Source organism: Lacerta agilis, chromosome 2 (genome assembly GCF_009819535.1).
Source record: "Lacerta agilis isolate rLacAgi1 chromosome 2, rLacAgi1.pri, whole genome shotgun sequence".
Classification (NCBI taxonomy): Eukaryota; Metazoa; Chordata; class Lepidosauria; order Squamata; family Lacertidae; genus Lacerta; species Lacerta agilis.
The window spans coordinates 81,501,645-81,525,921 of record NC_046313.1 but is presented as its reverse complement, the minus strand read 5'-3'; the positions used below and the strand labels follow the sequence as shown (position 1 = coordinate 81,525,921).

Genomic DNA, 24,277 nt, shown 5'->3' with positions numbered 1-24,277 from the left:
CAGGTTTATTAAACAAAGCTTTATGCAACTCCCTGGCAGAGTTCTTAATGTTATAGCACAGTTTCTCCTACACACCATACATTCAAAAACATTTAAAGCACACAAACACACCACAAGAATGCTGGGAATTGTAGTTTATACCTCACAGAGCTACAATTCCCATCCCCCTTAACAAACTGAAATTCCCAGGTTTCTTGGGGGTGGCACACTTTAAACATGCAGCGTCAATGGAATATGCAGAACTGGCAAAATTAACAGATAAATTACATGAAAAGGATAATGAAGACTTTAAAAGAGAATGGGAACCATTTACAACATATATGAAGAGGCAACATAAAGAACTGGACTCATTGGCAGGGTTTGAATAAACAAACACAATTGTATACTGTATAACAAAAAATAAGACTATATGTATTGTGAAAATTTTGGGAAACAAGACGCAGGGTAAGTAATATGGAAATAAAACAAAATGGGAATATGAGGCAAGTCCAGAGGAGGAGGGGGGGAATGTGGAAAATTGTTAGAGAAATATTGTTAGAGGATGTATACAGGTAGATGGAAAAACCAATAATTTTAAAAAAACAAACAAACAAACAGTGCAGCGTCTACACACAGCCTTTGTGTATAGACTGGTTTCTACCGGTATATCATGCTAAATCAAACCATAGCTTTGTGTGAATGTTTTCAGATTACTTTGCTCATCCCCAGTTATTTTTGTTGCTGTGCCTTAATGACAGCTCATGGTTAGGCTGCAGAGAGCTAAACCATGGGTCTGGATTTGGACAATACGCTAAACCAGACATTGGCGTAGCTCGTCTCTGGGAGCCTGCATGTTCGTGGCTAAGCCATGCTTTGACAAGCAAACTAGGCCAATGTGAAGAGAGTGGGGCAGGAGCTCAGAGGATTGTCCTCTGTAAAGTTGAGCACATGTCCACCGTCGTCCTTCCCCACCAGTACAGCAAAAGCAAGGCTGACTTGCCCCAGTTATTAAAGTCCAGTTCCAAGTCCCAGTTCTCTTAAAATTGGTTCACCATTTTATTTTTATAGCTACATGTTGATTTATACAGGAGAAGCACAAATGCCAGGTGGCGAGTTGTCTCACCGAGTCCCAATGTGCCCCCGCGATGTGACATTAATACAGATCTCTCAAAGTGCCAAGTCAAATAATATTGAGCCAAGCCTATTTATATCTTCTGGCTTTCATTCCATCCACATGTGACTCTGGTATATGCACCAGGCAAAAGGAGGATTGCTTTTCCTCCTCTCCGTCTGTACCTCTCTACTCCTCCCATCCTGGTCCCCCCAAGACCCAGAAGTAACAGAAATGCCGAGAGAAAAAGGTAAATATGCCTCTTTTGGAAATGGATACAATGCTTTTAGGCTGAGCTTTAGGTGGCAGGGTAGTGATGTTTGTGACGGGAATACGGGCCTAAACTAGGCCTTGAGAAACAAAAAGAAAAAAGTAACTGCATTCTACAGAGATGAGGGTGCCAGCATATGGGAAAATTTTGAATCTAGCATGGCAGACAATGGCAGCCATTGAAGGTTTCTTTGCAATACTTCAATATGAAGCCATATTGTACATCAAATGTGTGATAAATTATACAGAACTGCCAATGAGATTGCATGAGACTGCCTGAAACTGAAGTCAATATTAGAATATTTGTGTCTGAATGAGACTGAAGGAGCGTTAAACTATTAGGTTCCAGGGCTACAGACATCAAACAAGGCAACTACAGAAAGCCTAGAAACTGAATTCAACACCAATTTCTAGAGAAATATATTCACAGAAAATATCTGCAGTAGATTTACCAGCTACAGCCATGGAGTTACAGACTCAGATTGAGTATATTATTGTGCCCTGTGAGATAACAATACACACTTAGATGCATAATTGATCTATTGCTGATATGGGAGTTCTAATTTGGGTGCAGAGTACCCAGGACCGGTGCTAGGGCTTCTGGTGCCCTAGGCGAGTCCAATCGTCTGCCGCACCCCTCCCCGCCCCCGGCCAAAGCCTGCTTTAGCAGGAGGTGGGGGGGTGGAGAGGCAAGCAGCGGTTTCTCCACTGTAGCGGAGAAGCTGCTGCTAGTCCGTCCCGCCCCCCGCCCAAGCCTGGCCAGCGCCCCCTCCATTTTGGTGCCCTAGGCAATTGCCTAGTTCGCCTTAATGGACGTGCAGGCCCTGAGAGTACCTGAATCTGACAGAATTGCTTAAGGTTACATACAGGTGAAACTCGAAAAATTAGAATATTGTGGAAAAGTCCATTTATGTAAGCAATTGTTTTCGTTAGCTACTGGAGTTTAATATATGAGATAGACTCATGGCATGCAAAGCGAGATATGTCAAGCCTTTATCTGTTATAATTGTGATGATTATGGCGTACAGCTGATGAAAACCCCAAAGTTGAAATTGTTAATTTGGGGTTCTCATCAGCTGTACGCCATAATCATCACAATTATAACAAATAGAGCCTTGACATATCTCGCTTTGCATGTCATGAGTCTATCTCATATATTAGTTTCACCTTTTAAGTTTTTCAAGTTTCACCTCTATATTGGTCAAACACTGCCAGCGAGAAAGGAATGCAAAGTAAGGGTGCATACACACCATGCACATATAATACACATTACTTCAATGTGTACATGTTACCTTCAAAATCCTGGGGACTGTAGTTTATTAAGGGTATTGCAACTCTGTGAACCACAGTTCTCTGGCTTATTTGGGGTGAGGGGATAAAGTGCTTTAAATCTATTGTGTGTACGCAGCCAAGTAAATAAGAGATTTCATACCACTGGAGGAAATTAAGAGGCTGCAAAACTGCTCCTTCACAGGAGCCAGTGACCAAAGTTGTGTAGTGCCAGTGTTAATGTATGATGGATGGAACATACATTTGCCACATATGACTTGTGAGTTCCTTAGCTAATAGGAACACTGGAAATGTCAGGTGTCTTTACGCTGTGAATCAACTTGTTATTTATACCAGAGATGACCAAAATGTCTTGTTGTAGCATGGGGTAGTCTGGGTGTCATCTTTCGATCTCCTCCAAACCTGTGGTTTTATATCTGCAAGATGAGAGAGGACCCGCTGAAGCGGTCAAAATAGTCTCTTCATTAAGTTAATGGCCCTAGCCAAGACTATTAAGGACCACTGTGCAGAACTAGGGTCCAGATGACTCATCGCCACAGAAACTACTAGTTAACGATGCTTCTAAAAGGAGTGTGAGGAGGACAACAGACTAGGAACTAGTCTTGTCTGGAGCAAAGATCACAGAGCCAGACGTCCTCTTTACACTGAGTCCAAAGCTATGGCTTTGCCAACCCACAGGCTAAAAGCCCTTAACTTGGGGAGGGGAGGTGTAGGTATTGTGTACGCCTGAGTACCCCCAGAAAAAGCACTGAATTCAATGGGACCCACTCCCAAGTAATAATACAGGTACAACTCACAACTTATATATGCATTTAACACATGTGCATTCAGCTTACGTGCTTGGCAAGAAAAGGGGGGATTAAAGAGGGCAGAAGGAGACAGAAACGGGGCAGGCGTCTGGGGAAGAAAATGGCAATCCAAGTCCCAGTTCTCTTAAAAGTGGTTTACCATTTTATTTTTATAGCCATTGACCCCAATTTGTTTTGACTATACACGATTTTGGCTTTACACACTATCCCCAGAATGTCACCCCCGCATAAGTTGAGAGTCACCTCTTATTGCAGCCTTAATGCTCTATTTCTGCACAATGTTTTGGGGTATTTCCTAACAGTAGTCCTGGAGAGCAGATGTACAGAGTGTTGCCAAAGCACAACTGCTAGAGGTTTTGATAAAGAATGGGAAAGCATGCTGTGTTAAATACCCTAATAATTACTAAATTTAAAACAGATTTACTAGTAGGAAAACGAAATTAACATTGTCAGGACACAAAGGGTAACCAATAAAAGTAATAAAAAGGGAGAATGCAGCCTTCTTTCTTTCTTTTCTTTAAATGTGGTATTTCAAGTGTTTGTATTATACACAGTAAAGCAAGGTTTTTTTAAAGCCTTTCAAGCCTTAGCAATTAGCATATTAGGAAAATGATGGTGTTACAATGGAGCAGGGAGTTAAAAGTGAAAGCCATACCATATTATATTATATTTTACTGTTCTTTATTGTATTGTGCTATTCATTAGACACAGAGAAGGATTTCTGTATTTCATTCAGGTACCAAACTGCATCAGTACATAAAGAAACTATCCCTGTACCATATTGATTTTAAAAATAAAAATCTGGAGCAAATTTAGTGCACACCCAGAGAACCTACCTACCAGTATTTGCAGATAGTTGTGGGAATATGTTTTTAAAGGTGCTACTGCACCTGTTTGTTTGGATTTACTTTAGGTGTCCTTCCACATTAGGAAGGAAGGACAAAGGATCCAGCAGGGAGTTTTGCTGCATGGATCCCTCCGCGTTTGGGCGAAGCGCGCCAATTTGGCCAATGTAACGGTCAGTAGTTTGTTTCCCGCCCAAAACTAGCATAGAAACAAGGTTGTGATTGGTTCACGTAAATGTTATGACGATGTTTGATTCTTCAATAAATAGCCTCCGCTCTCTGTCGTGTGTGTGGAGAACGCGCAAGACAAGCCAGAGAGAACATCGGTGCGTGACAAGCCAGAGAGAAACCAAAACCAAAACCAGCTGCACAGAGCAGTTGAGAGCTTCTTCACCATTGACTGCAGTCTCTTAGTATTTATTTCATTTTATTTAAAAAGCTTTTATTTGGCCTTCTAAGTTTTGGCCGCTACCTAGTTTAGTTTATCTTCTTCTCCGGAGACCTCCGGAATCTTCGGAACTTCCAGACACCTGCAGAAAACCTTCAGAAACTTCAGCAACCTTCAGAACTCACGACAACTACCTTCAGATCATAGCCAGCGGACCCTTTCACGACGCAGTGGGAGCAGGAACTCTGGGATTACTGGTCGTCCCATCTGCTGGCTATCCCCACAGATAGTGAAGCATTTCCCTCCACTCCTCAGCTGCAGTAAACTCGCAGGAAATACCGGTACCTTCTGTGCTGTTACAAGCAGCACAGCCCTGCTGCACCTACTAGGGTCCACTGAGCATGCACTGCTTAGAACCCCACCCCCACCCCCAATCTATGATCAAGATATATTCTAGGAAATCAGATCAGTTGGGATCTTTATTGTGGTGAGGGCAGCACCGTAGCTTCAGAGGGCTAGCTGGGTTTTTTGCCCTGGGTGAAGCTTCCAGAGGGGCACCATTGAGGCTCTCAGCCTGTGTGTGTGTGTGTGTGTGTGTGTGTCCTAGTTGTGGGGGAGCAGTATTTGAGGAGCAAAATATATTGGACTGAGATTTGAGGGTCCAAATAAACCCCAGGTCTAGGCACATGTCTGTAATAATAGTTTTAAAGAAGAACAAACAATAACTGTTTAATACTATTCCACACTTCCTTGAATAAATTCTCCTCCACTCAGGGCCATGGATATAGAGAAGCCTGCAGGTATTTGTGAGAGCAGGCTTGAGTGACAGCTTTGAACTGGCCTCCCCAAAATTATGCTTGATCCCCGTTATCTCATAAAATTAAGTTTCATGACTTAATTTTATGAGATACATTCTCGTAAGTCTTCCATATTTGTGGTTTATATCTAGAGTTAACAGAACTCAGGTTCTGAACCAAACTTTCAGAAACTGAGCTTCTTTCTCAGGAGTCACACCCACACCAAACGTTTAAAGCACATCTTTAACAATTTAACAGTCCTGGCTCCCTCCCCCCCAGAATCCTGGGAACTGTTACTTTAACCCCTTCAAGAGTTCACAGCACACTTAACAAACTACAGTTCCCATGATTCTTTGAGGGAGACCATGTGCTTTAAAGGGGTTTGATTGCAAGGTGAGAATTCAGAAGGAAGAGGGCAAGCTGTTTTCTACAGGTCCCATTCCTAGCTTTCTTTCTCAGTTCCTTTTCCCAGCATGTTCTTTCGCCGATATGGGGCCAGCATGGTTCTTCCTTTCCCTCCCAAAATGCTTTCTATCTTGACTTCCGGCGAGGACGCCATTGCGGGCGGTCGAGGGTCGTTTCGGCCTGCCCCGGGGGTAGGAGCTCCGCTACCGCACAGCGGGCTCCGCTAAACCGCGGGTCGAGCGTCCCGCGGCACGGGCTCTCCAGCGAGCCCACTATGGCGCTGAACCCTTCTCCCGTTCCCCTTGTAAAAGGGGCGCAGGAGTGAAGGGACAACGGTGCCGGGCTGTGGAGGTAATGCCCCAACCGGGCAGGCGAAGTGGCGGCTGCCGCCTGCACTGAGCGCGTCGTTCTTACCTGATTTGAAGGAAAAAAAGAAGAAACCCGTAGGCCGTGAGTACGGAGTTAATTGGATTTAAATTTTTTGACAATTGGCACTCCGGGAGGAACGTCAAAAGGAAGCCCGTTCCTCCCTTTGTTGAATGAAGAAAATAACACTGTTTCTAGCTGCTGCTGCTGCAGTAGCGGATACAAAGTTTCTATGGAGCTTTTTGACAAGCGAGACCGGCTGAACCCCTTTTAGGGGAACTAAGATGTTGGAAATATTTCTTCTTTTAAGTTGTTGGATTAGAATCTTTTCACCCTGATTCGGTGGAAAATGGCGGCTGAAACTTGTGGTTAAAGATGGAAAAGTACTGAAACTTGATACCCTTTGCCTACTTCTACCATGCTTGGTTTCATTTTTAAACTGGCTTTAGATCCGGGTCTGACCCATGAACAAAGGATTATTCTTTTGAAGTTAGAATTGTTAAACCAGAAATTAAATTTGTTGAAGCAGGATGTCAAGGAAAAGTTATATGCAACAGGAAAGACTCTTGAGAACTTAAACTGGAAGAAAACCTTGCTAGGGAACTTGAGGAAATTTTTGAGAAACAAAATACAGTGACTATGCAACTCCGAGAAGATGGAAAATCCTGTTGGTGTGAGAGACCCAGGGTTAGAAGACAATTTATATCCAATTTCTGGGGTGAGAGCCCAGAAATGAAGGGGAAAAGATTTTTGAAACTACAACTAGAAGATGACTGGAATTCTGAAATGGAGATGCTGGAAGGTGATGATTTGTGTTCCCTGGAGTTCCTTGCAAGGATGTTTATGGACTGCGTCTTGACCTTTGGTTTTAAAGAAAAAGAGGACATTCTGGACGATGTTGGAGGGAGATGGAGAAATGTCTGGGGGGTGATCCCAAGATGGCGAAGGAAAATGGTTAGAAGAGGGATAGGGTGAGAATATTTAAAATATAACTAGGATGGCTCACCATGGTACCCTGAAGTCAGTGTGTTAAGAATTTAAGATTTTGAACTAGTGAAGAGATATGTGAATTGTTTATCAGCAGCAGTTTAAGTAAAATAAGATGTAAGATTTGAGCTAAGAAGTAATAGGTTGTATTATGAAGTAAAAATAAACATTAAGAAGTCTGTTTAGATATTTTGACAGTGATGAATTAAACTTTAGAGATGAGAAGTTATTAAAGTAAATTAGAATTGGAAGCAAAGGAGAGAAAACGGGGGAAGTCCCCCTATGTAGATTTGAAACAAGAATTTTTTTAAGTAGTAAAAGGAATATTGGTGTTCCAGTTGAGGTTTGTATTTGTTTTTTATGCTGTTTTGATTGTTGTATTTGTTGTTGTATTTGTCCTGTTGTATTGTCTTTTATTGTGTGGAAAACCAATAAAATCTTTGTGTTTTTTTTAAAAAACCAAAATGCTTTCTATCTTACATAACCAAGATCAAAAAGAGAGAGAAATCTAATTACTGTACACGAGAATATAGAAATCACACACCTGGGAGAAGCGTGCTATCCTCTTATGGCTTCAACAACTGTATGCAAATGCACTTGGGAATTAGTCCGATTGAACAGGGTGGGCCATCTCCTCTTGGCAAGTTAACCAAGAGCATTTTGGGATGCATGTATGAAAAAGTGACAACTGCGCTGTTCTCATTATGTGATAGAATTAGGTTTTGCTCAGGACCGTGATCTTACATCTTTGCTAGCATTTTGTCTCCCATGGCAACCTTCATGTCCAAAATAGTATGGTTTATAGGTCCCCAATCTAGCCTTGTAATTCTCTCCTCCTTATTAGATGTGCTGTTATATTCGTCCATAACAATCGGATGATGAAGAAAAAATTGTTCTTTCCTGTCTTCCCTTCTCTTCATTCCCCCTTATGAGCTGTTGAATTCTCAGCTCTACCTAGGAAGCTCCCTCAATCCAGGATGTCTAATGCAAAATATTATCAAAATGTTACTTCAGTGGGAGTCTTATTTTCATGTATTAATAGCTCTTTGGCAATTTGTCTCCAGGAACTGTTCTTTGAACAAAATCTAGCTACCCTCCTCTTTCATTATAGAAGAAGAGAGCTAAACTAGAGCAAGGTGCTTTCTTTTGGGAAGCTGTGTTCCTCCAGAATGTGCTGAATTTCCATCAGCCCCAGCAAACATCAGTATCATTAATACAGTAACAACAACAAATAAATGTATGCCCTAACCTTCCTCCCAAAGGTGTGCGGGGCAGCAAACACCAAAGTGATAAAAAATATTCAAAATAAAATCTCATTTAATTAACAAAAACAAAAACATCTAAAGGGATTTTTAAGCATTAAGAAATCTAAAAAGATGGTACAATTACCGGTAATGCTCAGTGATTATTGGAGTTGCAGGACAGATTCTCCACCCCAGCCCAATACAAGAATTTGGACTTGTGAGTATAGAAGCACTCAGCCTTTACTTGTGATTATAGGGAAGAGCTTGTGCATTGTTTCCCATAGGCTGCAGAATCAAAACACTTCCATTAGCTGAGTTTTCTCCCACAACAATTTATATTGGACACTGGATGTCAGAGTAAAGTTGCAGCATCAGTTAATGCCCAGTCAAAGTTTCTGCACCAATGTTTCTTTGCTGGAATCTGCATTGGATTTGGAAACTAAATAGGAAAAAGAATTTGTTTTTAAGTAGGCATAGATGTATGAATTAGTGAATGGTTTACAAAAATGCATGGGTTTTGATGGATGGAGACTGCAGAATTTATCCATTAGAATCCAGATTTATATACTGGGTCTCAACATTCTCATGAATTCTTAACATTCGCACTATGACTATTCTGCATATTTGTTCAAATATTGCTATAGTAATGCATTATTCAGGATCTTGTCACTGACAAAGGACATAAATTAAACCAGCTCCTGGTGCAAATTGTTCAATCCTCAAAATCTGGAGTGGAAAAACACTGGGTTTTTGTTGTTGTTCAACTAGAAATTGAAAATCCTAAATTTGCAAATAAACAAATAAATAAATAAAATTGTATGTATTGCAAATTTATAACCATCTTCTCAAAATATTTACTGCCTTTAGGCTGTAACAGTAAAACTTGATTGTCAGACAATTTGAAGATTTGTTCACATAAGAAAATTACATGTTTCTCCTTCTCCCCTCCAGGAGCATCATATTGAAGGAACTTCACTTTCAAAGCTATTAGATATGCCAATAGCTTGTCTTTCAAACCTCAAGCAAGCACAAGAGAGGATCTTAACAACACACAAATGTTTAGCATGGATTACAAGTCCGAGGGTAAAAGGAAGCAGCGGCATAGCTTGAATTTACTGGATCAAATAAAAAGTATGAAAGATTTATCGGAAATGATTGATGTGGTTTTGGTGGCTGAAGGTGAAAAGTTCCCTTGCCACAAACTGATGCTGTCTGCTTTCAGCCCCTACTTCAAAGCAATGTTTACCTGCGGCCTGATTGAATGCACACAGAAAGAAGTGGCGCTGCATGACGTGTCAGCAGAGAGTGTGTCCATACTTCTCCAGTACATGTACACGGCTGAGCTGCACCTCACTAATTCCAACGTACAGGGTGTGGCCACCACTGCATTTTTCATGCAGATGGATGACGTTTCCAGCATGTGTCAGGCATACATGATGGAGCACATGGATGCTTCCAACTGCGTGGGAATCCATTACTTTGCTAAGCACATTGGGGCCGAAGAGCTGTCCGATCAAGCCAGGAGGTATTTGTACCTGCACTTTGCAGAGGTGAGCCTGCATGAAGAAATACTGGAGGTTGAAATGCAGCAGTTGCTAAATCTGATAAGATCAGATGATCTGAATGTGTCCAGGGAAGAGAGCATCTTGGACTTAGTCCTCAGATGGGTTAACCACAGCAGGAAATTGCGAGCAGATCACCTCTCTGAGCTCCTGAAGCAAGTCAGGCTGGTGCTCATAAGCCCTTCGTTCCTAGTCGAAGCTCGGAAAAGAAACACGGTGCTTCTCAGTAATGCACTGTGTAGTGAGATGATTGAGAGAGCATTAGAAACTATCAGGAAAACCAACCAACCTTCTCTCACCCTTCGCTATGGCATGGAGACCACTACCCTTCTGCTTTGCATTGGCAATAACTCGCAGGGCATCAGATCAAGACACGGTAACTACGGCGATGCCAGTTTCTGTTATGCTCCTATTACACAAAAGACGTACTTCATTCCCTCTCCGAAATATGGAGAAGGCTTGGGATGCGTATGCACCGGTGTGGTTACTGAGAATAATGATATCATTGTGGCCGGGGAGGCAAGCGCTGCCAAAATGTCTAGGCAAAAGACCAAGAAAATTGAAATTTATAGGTTTGTATCCTCTGACATGAAGAAACCAAATACAACTAGCACCCCATCATAAACTTCAAATTACCATGTGTGCATAGAAGTTAAGGTTTAAGGGCTACAGCACTCACCCCAATGCCTTTTTAATGCTGTGCGGCACAAACCTCTTCCTCTAACCTTCTGGTATTCTGCCTAACTTCAGAGGTTGGCAAACGTAACAGCCTCTTTCTTGGGCTCTAACCTCAGATCCATTATTTCATAACAGTGCTAATTAAAAAGATACCACATGTAATTGAGTTTATGAAAGATTTCAGACAATTATAATTATTCATCTGACTTATATTGGTGGCATCTGAGAAGTATTATTTTTATTTTATTTTATTCACCATTACCAGTTTATTTATTATACTACTATAAAGTATCTGCTTTAGGTGGCTATGTTGTTGCCAAGACACAGGCTTCTACAGAGTTCCCTTTGACTCCTGCAGTGTATTTAGTACAATATGTACAATATAAATATAAATCAACAGTCGCTCAAGTGGAATTTCTACAGGCTGTGGACTAAATCTTTTATTTCTTAGCCCATTCATTGATAACAATGGCTAGAGTGCCCTCTATGTGCCACAAATAATTCCATAGGCTACTAGTTATTGTTTTTTCCTCCTCCTTTTGCAATGGTTTTAGTCCCTGTTGAATCACAGGCATTGCAAAAAGTTTAGTGCTCTTATTCTTGTTTACTCAGCAGTATCATTACTACTGAAAGTCTTCACGATGTTTTAAGAGAAACTGAGGTAGGGTATAAATCCCAAGAAAATCAAGAGGAATTATTTTGAAGAAATCCTGATTAGGACTGAGCTGTAAGGCTAGGTATACACACTGTTCATTCTGTTTTCTACCTCTAAAAAACAAAAAACAAACAAAAACAGGATAGAAGACAGAAGAATTTTCCTGACAGAAAATTACCCTTGCTGCTGATATTGCTACACCCTCCCAATAGTCAGTATGTTCTCCACTGGCCTTGCCCTCCAGATGTTGTGGGACGGAGTTCTGCAGGATAGCTGCTGCCTTGCTAAGAGCTTATTCTGACATTGGGTAGAATGGGTGACCTGTCTTATCAGATACGGACCTCCTGATAAGAGGGGGTATGCCGGATGCCCTCTCAGACAGAGTGCAGTGGTCAGGTTGGTATATAAAAGATGAGACACTTTTAGGCATCCTGGTTCCAACCTGCAATAGGGCTCTGTGTTCCAGTACCAACGCCTCAAACTTGAGAGCCACAGATTCTCTCTCTCCCTCTCTCCCTCTCTCTCTCTCACCTGCTGTATAAACCCAGCACAAACATGTGGCATATATATTGCAATCATTTTAGGGTAGAAGTTTGCCGAGGTATGAAGTTGTTTTGGCACATTTTGGCTGCAATCCTATTCCCACATACTTGTGAGAAAGACACATTGAGCTCAGTAGTACTTCCTTCTGAGCATACATCATCATCATCATCAAATTTCTATCTTGCCATTCTTCCCAAATGTACATGTTTAGAATTGCATTGCTTGTCATTGTTGGAAAATAAAAATGACACATAAAGAGAGGGGTTAGGTATAAATGTTTCTGAATTCACCTGTTGCCCTGACCATTCTAATATTAGCTTCTTCTTCTTTTTTACAGGTACAACAGTCGGGGGAACCACTCTTGGCAAAGTCTGTGTACTGCAGAGTTTCGTGAGCTCTATGCTCTAGGCACCATCCATAATGACCTATATGTCACAGGAGGTCAGATGAAACTGAAAAACCAATACCATATCACAAACTGTGTGGGGAAGTACTCAATGGAGCAAGAAAACTGGAGGGCCTTGGCTCCCCTCCCAGTGCCCTTGGCCTGCCATGCTGCAGTAACCGTGAAAAACAGGCTGTACGTGATGGGAGGTTGGACACCGCAGGTGAGGAATATGGCAGAGCCTTTTCGCATTTGTGGTGTACTTTTCCACCCATGCTGCCTGTGCTTGTTATGGAGGCCTGTACATATTCCCTGTGCCTCCGCTCCTCTAAGAACATGTACACACTCTTGTTTACATCATCCAGTGTGCTCTCACTGCTGCAGTTACAGGTGGGTAGCCGTGTTGGTCTGCCATAGTCAAAACAAAATAAAATAAAAAATTCTTTCCAGTAGCACCTTAGAGACCAACTAAGTTTGTTCTTGGCATGAGCTTTCGTGTGCATTCTGAAGAAGGGTTGCATGCACACGAAAGCTCATACCAAGAACAAACTTAGTTGGTCTCTAAGGTGCTACTGGAAAGAATTTTTTATTCTCTCACTGCTGGTTTGAGAAGCGGTATGCATATATCATTAGCCACAATTCATATGTGTTCTGTATCTGTCCTGACATTTCTTATGAAATACTGCATTTTGATTCATTTTTCTCCAAACTGGCATCAATTTGAGTTGAAAAAAATAATGACCTAACTGCATTTTAAGCCAGTAATGCACACACAGCCTTACTTTCAACCGTGTCTTTGGCTGTCATTCTCCAAAGACACTTCTCACCTGTCTGCTGCTTTGATTCCACCCCCACCATCCCATCACACTCTCCTGCTGTCAATCATCCTTCCTGCTCACTGACTTCGTAAGATGGTTATGCATTGTGGCAGAATAACCTTTCCCAGCTTGCAATCCTATGTGTACTTATTAGCCTAATTTCCTCCACGAGGTTAAGGAACAGTGATTCTTACTGCTCTTTCAACTGTCGCACCCAAGTGTAGAAATGAATTAGGCATTTCCTTGTTTGGGTGACATAATCCAAACAGTGCCCACTCCCCGCAGTAAAAATGCAATGCGCATGATGTCATTTAGAATTTGCTCTTCCTGAAACAGGACCTCAAAGTCTGCCCCTTGTGGGTGGGCTATCTCACTGTGAGAAAACAGGAAGAAGACCTAGATGGGTCTATATGGAGCAGGACTCTTCTCATGTGCTCACGTGTGAGCCCAGGGTCTTCTTAATGCTGACCTTGCATGCTACAAAGAGGCTAATTGCAATTCATGACTAACTTTTATATCAGCAAATTGCTGATGATTCATTTATTACACCCCGTTGTTCAGCTAACCTTTTAAAGTAGTAGATTAGTTGGTTTCCCATGGAGGATATTTGACAGATAAATTGGAAATCCGAAAGCACAGAATGTGGGAAAACATATGAAAACATACTTGCCTATATTGTTTGTTCCAGTGCTGCAGGTCCACATCCATGCCATATATTTAAAGTACCCTTATACCACCTGAACAGGCTTGGCTTCCCCACCACCACCGAATCCTGGGAACTGGAGTTTAAGTGTGCTGGTAATTGTAGCTCTGTGATGGGTATAGGTACTAAAGTTGCCAGGATTTTGGGGGGGAAATCATGACCGCTAAAGTGGTCTAATATGCTTTAAATATACAGTGTGGATGTAACCCCAGTAAGACTACAGACATACATTCCATGTGTGCAAATATTCATGTCCCGTCCTGTTCTGTTCAATGTAACTTTTATTGTTTTAGCTATTAGCTGTGAAAATCATGGGCATGTTGTTTGGGTGCTTTATTTACCTCACAATACTCTGATATTAACATAATTAATAAAGTGCTTAAATGTTTACCAAGTCCTATACCAAGATTAAAAACAAAACAAGACAGCCGTTGCTCTGTGGCTTACAATCTAAAAGGCACGACACAAAAGGAAAAAGGAATGGGGAGGGAAGATGAAAGCAATCAAATTCAAGTAGCTGTTCTCATTTGATCTGAGCAGGCAGGCCTCCCTACACTTAAGCACACATACATAAACAACCCAGCAGCCCTATGATGCAATATAATGGGTGCTTTTCATACAGACGGATAAAAGAACATGCGGTTTTGAGCAATGATTTTTGAAGACACTTAATCCTCATGTAATTATAGGCTGCATAAAAATGCCAACTCCTAATCTTACAGTTACACAAGATTAAGCCTCTTTTTTAATGTTTTAAAAATACTTTATTTAAACTTCTTATTTACAAAATCCAACCATACAAATAATTCAAGTTACATAACACCACATAACACAATATAACATAACATAGCCTTTCATAACCTAACCTAACCTAACCTAACATAACAAAACACAACATAACAAAACCTAACATAGATTAAGCCTCAATGGCCTTTTCATGACTTCTGTCAGTTGCATAGTGAACAATGGTTGTTTAATTTAAGTATGTAGGACTCAGATACAAAAACCCAACAATACATGCCAATGGTTTTTTGAATGACTCCTTGTCATGTTTTCAAAGAATCCATCATTTTCATAGTCTGGATAGGACATCCCACATAGGTTTCTTTCCAGTAGCACCTTAGAGACCAACTGAGTTTGTTCTTGGTATGAGTCGTCAACAGGTTTTCCACAACACCTATCAGCTGATCACCCATTCCCACCACCTTTCTGAGTAATACCCCTCCCCACTCCCTCACTATATTTAAGGATCTGGTGACTTCTGTTTCAGTGTATCTGAAGAAGTGTGCATGCACACGAAAGCTCATACCAAGAACAAACTCAGTTGGTCTCTAAGGTGCTACTGGAAAGAATTTTCTATTTTGTTTCGACTATGGCAGACCAACACGGCTACCCACTTGTAACCACATAGGTTTGTTTCTTTATTGTTTCCTTGTGCCTCTTTCACAAGCAACAGGTAAGCTTCACTTGGAAGGGAGAATCCTCCAGATTTAAGGCAGTGATCCACTGCATTATATGTATACAGGTGGGACAAATAACACAGGACTGAAAAATGAAGCAAATACACAGACAGTACCAGTTTCACAACAACAGCTCAGCCCTTCAAATTCCAGAGCCCAAATGGTTCTTTTAAAATAATCATGCATAGACTCTTCTCTAACTCAGTGTTTTTCAACCACTGTTCCGCGGCACACTAGTGTGCCGCGAGATGTTGCCTGGTGTGCCGTGGGAAAATTACTTTATATATAGTCAATATAGGCACAGAGTGAAATTTTTTAACATTTTCTAATGGTGGTGTGCCTCATGATTTTTTTCATGAAACAAGTGTGCCTTTGCCCAAAAAAGGTTGAAAAACACTGCTCTAACTAATGTGAAACGCTCTGAATGGTCTAAGATGGACTTTCAGACTAAGTGCAGTCAAACTGTCTTTTTGTGTCCAGACACTTCATTGATGGTGTGGTTTTGCTAAGCATGACACAGACCTTTCTTTTCACTTCACACAATGCAACAGAATGGCCAACAACATTATCTAGAGGTAATTCATCTTTTAATTATGTTTCTAACTAAGGCCTGACTTGCAGATTATTTTTCTGGCATGATAACACCATTTCAGCTTTCATGTGGTGAATACTCAAATCTGAATATGCATTTCATACAGTGAGTTCATCATATTATAATTTCGTTGGTCTATGCTGGTGTGGTAAATGCCAGCTTTCACTATGTGGGAGTGCAGTTAAATAAAATTGTCACAAGATGAAGTAGACATAGTATAATTACTTTAAGGCAACTTTTCCAGAACAAAACAGAAACTTGATAATTGGGTCTGAGGGTCACACAGCTCCCTCTTTCATTAAGCTGACCAGCATTAATTATTATGGAATTAATAATAAACAAACAAACAAATAATACCAACAACAACCACTTTCAACACACCCATCATCTCATTACTCTTTGCAATAATCTGGTAACATAGCCCAGTATTATTATGTCTGTACTGCAGATGGTAGGCTAAAGCTAAGTGGCTTGCCTAAGAATAAGCTGCAGTGACATTTGAAGTGGGGCTTCCCCCAGCTCATCCTCACTTGTTTGCTTTCTTATTAAAAACAGTTATTTTTGTTAACCACTTCCCCACATTAGCTCAACAACTATTCATCCTATGCATTAGCATACCCTTTTGAATAACTACGGTAGATATGGGGAATCTTTGGCCCTCCAGATGTTGCTGAACTACAACTCCCATCATCCCTGACCCTCCCTGGCCATGCTATCTGGGGCTGATGGGAAGTGTAGCAACATCTGGAGGGCCAAAGCTTCCCCACACCTGAACTACAGTCTATCTAGGTCTTCTCCTTGTCAGCAGTAGAAGAAAGCGCACCCATTGTTGAAACACCCCTTGTTCTCAGCAATAAATGTCATCACCTTAAGAAAGCACCATTAGGCTTTGTTCACCTGTCTTTTCCCCCCCTGGGGATCCTGAGATTGACAATAACCTGTGAGTTATTATTGTTCATATGGCACACAGAAGATGGTCATACCTTTGCTGGGCTTTTTACTAGGGGGTGTGTGAAAGAGAAAGACAATACATACAAGTGATGGGGGAAGTGCTTGAGTAAATTCAGATTACGTGCAAAATGAAATGTGCATCTATATCTATCTATCTATCTATCATCTCTCTATCTCTCATCTATCTATAGCTTTGGCATTATATCATTAATAAATGACCCCCCCCCCCAAGTGTTCTTTCACAAGTCTTCAAAGCATCTCTGGAAACATCTGAGCAACCCGAAAAAAAACAACTAAAAATTATTTATTTATTAAATTTCTATACCGCCCTGCATCTGAGGATCACAGGGCACTTTACAATAAAAAACACAAAAATAGTAACATAGTAACAAACAAAAACAATTATCCCTCTCCAGTTTAAAAAGCCATATACAGCATATAGTTTAATTAACCAAAGGCCTGGAAGAAGAGGAACGTTTTAAAATTCAATTTTTGGGGGGAAATAAAGAGGTTTTTACTTTCTTCCGGAGACTTCACAGCAGCCTTATAAAAAGAGCTATGTTCTGTCAGCACTGTGTCCGTAGATGGCTTGTTATTACCCAAATCCTCGGCTCCCTAACTGCAGAATATAAATGTGTCGTTATTCATGCGCCTTCCACAATGTATTTCCCAGCCACAAGTCATGGGTGCTGTTAAAGCCTAGTGAGTATGAATCACTTCGCTGCTATAATTGATGTGTTTATGTTATTTATCTGCTCAGCTGCCTTCCATGATTAATAGCATGCAGGCGTGCACGGACGGCTCCAAATGTTGTATTATTATATGGCTGTCATATTTCATACAGATGGATCTTCCTGACGATGAGCCTGATCGATTAAGCAACAGAATGTTGCGCTATGACCCAGGCCAAGACAAATGGACAGAGTGCCCGCCAATGAAGTACTCGAAATACCGCTTCAGCACAGCTGTAGTCAACAATGAGATTTATGTCCTGGGTAAGAGCAAACAGATTTTTAACAGATAGGGCGGCCACTTTTTATTTTCCCCAGCTATTTGCCTCTGCCAAGTGAAAGATTTCACCCCCCCCCCTCTCTCTGTATTGTAGGTTAAAGAAAAGACACTGGGACAAGAGGAAAGTACCCTTGAGGTCATAGGTAGGGAGCTTATAGCCCTCCAGATGCTTTAGGACTCCAGCTCACATCATCCCCATGGCTGAGGATTATTCGAGTTGGAATTCAGTAACGTCAGGAGGGCCACAGGTTTGACACCCGTGCCCGAAGTGGTGATAATATAAAGCCATTCTAAAAGGGACCCCAGGTAGCAGTGAGCTAAGAATGGCCCACCTTTCTTTCTGGCAATCAAACCAATATGTATAGGAGCACTAACAACACAATAACAGCTCTCTCCTTGTACATTTGTGCATTTTGGGTGCTCTCCTTTCGCATATTTTTGAAGGGATCACTAATAGGCATTTTAAGGCAAGCACGTTGTAATTCTCCCTTCAAGAATCTTGGAGAACAAACATGGGATTTTAGCTGACACGTGATGACACAGTTTCATTCACAAAGAAGGAAAGGGAATGGAAGAGAATGGGAATAGATGAGGAACTTTATGTCCCGATGGGGCCTGAGCATGATTCTTTTCACTGGCACTCTAAATGCATAACTCTAAATCCGGGGGGGGGGGGGCTGGATTTAGTCCCTTTTACTTCCCCTCCTTGCTAAATCAACTTGCTGATCAAGATGATTTCTGCTAAGGTCCTAACTACTTGTTATAATCAAATAGAAGCCCACCATGCCTCTTTCACGGGAAAAGCCACCTGGGGAGTGAGTGATTGGGAGCAGAGAATTAATGTGTGCAGGAAAAAAAGGCTGAGCCCATTCTCCTTGCTGTTTCTGCCCTCCCAATCTTGCATCCCAAAGTGGCTTTTCCTGGAGGCAAAGGACCATAGGGCTAACTTATGCACATTTTCATTTAACATATACTTTAGACTTAAAAGGGTTCTGCATATACACCCTCATTGCTATATGTATGCATCCTTCAGCAAAGGTGTCAGAATTCTGACCACATGGAGCAGAGTTAGATTTAGTCCATGATAAAGGGTTCATGACTCATACGAGGATGGATGCACAAGCTTTTCATTTCAAATATACAGATCTACCCCGAAACCGAAGTTCATGAAGCATTTGTGCTCGACCTTCAGTTTTGGATTGAATCAACACAAACTCTTTTCCACACGTGATATTCTCTCAAGAAGGAGATTCAGTCTGCAACACATCCTGTCAATTGTCAGTCTGTGCTCCATTTCCTGGCTTTCTCACACAAAATCAGATGTGGGTTTTTTTCCCTCAGCACCACTGCAAACTGCCAAAAAGAAATTGCAGTGGCTTTATTCCAGGTTTACACTTCCTAGTGGTATAACAATTTTGGAATGATTTTCAACAGTTTAGGTTGAAAACTGTCAGCTAGTCACAGAAGATTCAGTTTCTTTTAACTGTGCATATTTACCCCAGCTTGGGGTGTTTGTCTACCCCAACTTTTCTATTTTAAAAGGGTGACCAAAGAGTGTTATGGCTAAACCAATCTTTACAATAGGGATGGAAAACCCATTGCCCACCAAATGTTGTTGAACTCCAGCTCCCATCAGCCCCGGCCAGCATGGTAAATACTCAGGGGTGACAGGAGTTGTAGTCCAACAACTTCTGGAGGGCCACAGGTTGTCCCTCCTTATCTAGTTACAGGCAGAATGTCATTGTTATTACTTTTGCATTGTGATTCCAGATAACATCATGCAAATATTGCATGCAATTGGGGTCTGGTGGGGGCACATTCAGTGCTGAGGAACACCTAGATTTATTGCAAGGTGATATGAGTAGTGAATGTTTGCTTTAAAGGCAATACAGTACTGAAGGTGTCCTACCTGGACAGAGAGAAAAGCAGATTATAACATTGCAACGTGCAAGTTGCAAGTTTTCTTGTGGTGCAATCTTACACATGTTTGGTGAAAGTTGTCCAATAGAATTCAGTGGGGCTTCCTTCCAGACAGGTTTACATAGCATTGCAGCCTCATTCTGGCTAGCTCAGCTCTTGATCATTCCTATGACAGTGATGACAGAATGAGAATTGCAAGAGATGGAGGTGACAGGCCAAAGAATGGTGGCTGCCGTGAGAACAGAAAACTCACACAGCTTGCTAGTCTGGGAGCCATGATTCCTTGACACATTAATTGCTTCACAAGTGTCAAACAGCTGTGTTCAGAAAAGGATTCACAATGGTTCCCACCACCACCACCCTCCAAAGAGGAACTGTTAGGATTGTGATAGGCAGGACCTTTCTGTACTGCTGCTTTGGCAGTTTAGTGCTAAACTGCAAGTGTGGTTAACCGTGCCAGCAGGACTGGGCCAGGAAAACACTTTTGCTGCCTGAGGGTGTGGCAGCAAATGGCATTCTCCATCCTGCAAGCCAAGATGCATAGTTCCCAGGGAGCTGTCTCACTTATTTTGCCACCTGAAACAGAAAAATCTTACAAGGGTGCCTTCCCCCTTTTGATAGCAAACATAAAATACAAATACATTCAGTATTAATTTACTGTCCTTTCATAACACAATCAGCTGCCTGAGGTAGACACCTCACTTTGCCTACTGGTAGGGCTGGCCCTGCAGAGTAGGAAAAGGAGGGACCATGTTTCAAGAGCTGTTAATCAAACATCAGAATTTGTTTATTTTCAGAAGATATATACAGTGGTGGCCCGCTAGACGAAAATAATTCGTTCTGCGAAAATTTTCGTCTAGCGGGTTTTTCGTCTAGCAAAGCAGCAATGACAGCCGCGCTTTCGCTAGACGGAAAAAAAGAAGAAAAATTTCCGTCTTGTGAGGCAGCCCCATAGACTTTTTCATCTTGCGGGGCAGCCTTCCGCTAGACGAATGCGTTCGTCTAGCGAGTTTTTTTGTCTTGCGAGGCATTCGTCTAGCGGGGCACCACTGTATCAATATCTCACCCTGCCTGCCACTATGGTAATGGAGCTCAGAGTGGTTTGCAGTAACTTTAAAATTACACAGAAATGGATACAGCAGTAAAAGCATCCTAAAGCAAGGGATTAAACCACTAAAACTCCTCAGTCCAGCGGGTCAATCTCCTTCCAGAGTAAAAATGTCTTTGGCCCCATCTGCCGTATACATTTAAGGCCCTGCTGTGTGACTTCATGGCTTCCCCAAAAGAATCCTGGGAGCTGTAGTTTGTTGAAGGTGCTGAGAGTTGTTAGGAGACAATTTCCAGAGGGATTGTTTAACCACTCTGAAAATTGTAGCTCCAGTTTCCGGAGTGGTGTAACAAAAAAATCCCTCTTCCCAGAGAACTCTGAGAATTATACCTCTGTGAGGGGAACAGAGCTCTCCTGACCACTCTCAGCACCCTTAACAAACTACAGTTCCCAAGATTCCCATGGGCATGATATTGCTTAAAGTTCATAGTGTGGGTGGGGCCTTAGCTGGTGGAAGGCCTAGAGACAGAGGTCAAGGGGATCTTCCAAGATTAGGAGTACAGTGGTACCTCGCAAGACGAATGCCTCGCACAACGAAAAACTCGCTAGATGAAAGGCATTCGCTAACGAAAGGGTGACTCGCAAGACGAATTTTTCTATGGTCGTGCTTCGCAAGACGAAAATTTCAATGCATTCCTATGGGAATTAAATTCCTATGCATTCCTATGGTCGTGCTTTGCAAGACAAATTTTTCGCAATACGAAACGACTCGTGGAACGAATTAATTTCGTCTTGCGAGGCACCACTGTACCATCATCTTTAAAAGCTTTAATACCGCTTTTTAACCTTATTTCCCATTGCTGTTACCCTGTGTAAAAATATTATTGGCGGTAGGCCTTCCGTTATCTATTTTATTTGTATACCACTTGGTGTGCTTTTTGATCGGTTTATAAATCTTCTGAATAATAAATAAATTGAGCATTTTACAAAACTACCCCTGGATTAAAATCATGTCAAAGTGATAGCTGGCACCGTAGGAATGTTGCTCTGTGAATTTCAATTTATCTCAGGGGTACATTTCCTCCCAAAGCAAATGTATAGCCAGAAGAAACCATGTCCAGCTTTCATGTTTTTAATGTGATTGGCAGGCCTTCAATGATTTACGTGGGACTCATTCAGTGTTCCCAATGCTGCACATGCGGCTCCTTACAACCTTAGTCTGAGGTTTCTGACTTCGGCTACTCAGGCATATAAAATGCTGAAATAGATGGACACAAATCTGATCCAAGATGACAGTCTCCTTACATTCCGATGAGAATGAAGCTCAGGTTGCTTGGGCATCTGATAGCATTATTAACTGGGAACCTGTGCTGTGTCTTTGATCAGATTTCCTGTCTTGATGCATTGGTTAAAATTCCTCAAGACTCCCTTACTACTTAAATGCCACACAGTCTTTTGAAGGAAATGAAGAGCATTTCCTGAGGTTCCAAACCCTTTATTCTTTTCACGGTATTTGACTGATCTTAGCTCTTTCTCTCCATATTTTCCCAGGAACATAACTATATTTGTTCAGAAGCCCAAGAAAGAGTAGTATTGTGTTCCTAATGACAGAGCCAATTGAATTCAGCCACTTTTTGGAAGAAAACCAGATGGGGGAAGGCACTGTTTGAGGTCATGCATTTTAATCTCTCGCATTAAAAAAAAAGGAGGGGCCAAAAAAAAAATCCTTCACAGCTGAGTCTGTGAAAACTCATTACCAGCAATGGGCAAATTAGAAAAAAGCCTTGCCAAGGGCACAAACTCAAAAACACTCCCAGAAGAATGACAGTCTGTGAAATATAAGTCATCAGCAAGGGCTAGAGCCTTACCATTAGGGGTGTTCGTGCTGCATTGTTTGCCTGTTATGTAATCCCTGATTATTATTATTTTTATAAATAAGAACATACAGAAGGAATTAAAGGAGAAATCCTATTAGAAAAGGCTTGGAAATCAAAGAATCTTTGTTTATCCTCCTCAGTCTGGAATTCCACCTCATTAAAATCCCGTTTTCCCTGGGGCTCTTGCTGAGAGCTTCTTTTTAAAGTTTTAAGCAGTTAAGTGAGGTTCAATTAAATTCTGAATATCTCCATCATAAAATACTTATTTGAAACGGCACCCAGGGATCTCTCCATAAAGAAAAGTTAGAATAGGCAGGAAGCTGCATTGCTCTAGTAAGCAGGTTTGGTTTGAATAAATTACACTATTTCCAAAGTAAACACATTACTGTATTTATTTTAGGAGTTTCTTAGAGTGATAGCGAATCAGCTCAGTTCTGGTCTGTGGGTTTGACAGAGAAGCCAGTGATTTACCAAGAGCTGACTGTGAAACAGTAAAAGCTGTGAACAACTTTGACCCTCCATTTAAAACACACACACACACACACACACACACACACACACACACACACATTCCTGGGAATGGTAGTTTGTTCAGGATGCTGTGAATTGTAGCTCTGCGCAGGGTAAACTACCATTCCTAGGATTTGGGTGGAATGTGCTTTAAATGTGTGGTGTTTATACGGCCTCTGTCCAGTTTCTGGAGACAAATTATGGGAAGTATTTATGTGGGCTTCTGTTTGATTTACCTGGCCCAGTTTCTCCCTCATGTTTTGCTGCCAAGCTCGCTAAACCAATTGTGCGGCTTAGCGCACACTTATCCTCTGATCCAAACCACATTTACTTTGGAGCAAGTCCTATTGATGTTGTTGGGATTTACTTCCAGATAAGCATAGGACTGCAGCCTTTCTGGCCCAAGGGGCAACCGTAACAAATTGAAATGCTTTTCCATTTCAGTCTTATAAGAGCTTGCCAGGTCTATCTTTATTGCTCCTTTATTTCTTCATGAACCAGTTATGCAGAGCTGGTTTACAGAGAATGAGAGAGCAATGTATGGGCTCAGGCTCTCAGCTTGACTGCTGGGACTAGTGAAGAGAAATGTTACAAGAGAGATTACAGCTATTAAACCCATTGTGTATTCCAAAGATCAATTTAACAGTGAATTATTTGGAGAGAAAGAGAGAGAGAGATTAGTTTCTCTCCCTTGCTCACAAACTGTGCTCAGTTGCAGGACTCCCCCCCCCCCTTTCTTCTTCCATTAAAGAAGCAGCACTAGTTGTAAAGCACTCTTAAAAAAAATAACACCAACAACTCACTGATTGCAATTAATGAGCTTAATGAGGTCAGAGTTACTATTGTTGTTGTTGTTGTTCAGTCGTTCAGTCGTGTCCGACTCTTCGTGACCCCATGGACCAGAGCACGCCAGGCACGCCTATCCTTCACTGCCTCTCGCAGTTTGGCCAAGCTCATGTTGGTAGCTTCGAGAACACTGTCCAACCATCTCATCCTCTGTCGTCCCCTTCTCTTTGTGCCCTCCATCTTTCCCAACATCAGGGTCTTTTCCAGGGAGTCTTCCCTTCTCATGA

General features: G+C 41.6%; 1 protein-coding gene across 5 annotated transcripts in view; it reads left to right on the top strand.

Moving 5' to 3' along the window:
- Positions 1-1,281: 1,281 nt before the first annotated feature.
- Positions 1,282-24,277, top strand: part of KBTBD12 (kelch repeat and BTB domain containing 12) — a 55,309-nt gene continuing 32,313 nt past the window's right edge. For 3 of the 5 annotated variants that reach the window (XM_033141038.1, XM_033141040.1, XM_033141039.1), the window contains exons 1-4: positions 1,282-1,340; positions 9,443-10,625; positions 12,267-12,537; positions 17,683-17,833. In XM_033141038.1, the coding sequence (XP_032996929.1) occupies positions 9,547-10,625; positions 12,267-12,537; positions 17,683-17,833 (1,501 nt within the window). In that variant the 5' untranslated portion in view covers positions 1,282-1,340; positions 9,443-9,546. Of the gene's footprint in view, positions 1,341-9,442; positions 10,626-12,266; positions 12,538-17,682; positions 17,834-17,943; positions 17,967-18,993; positions 19,072-24,277 lie in introns of those variants that run through there. The other 2 variants (XM_033141042.1, XM_033141043.1) reach the window with 2 other exon arrangements.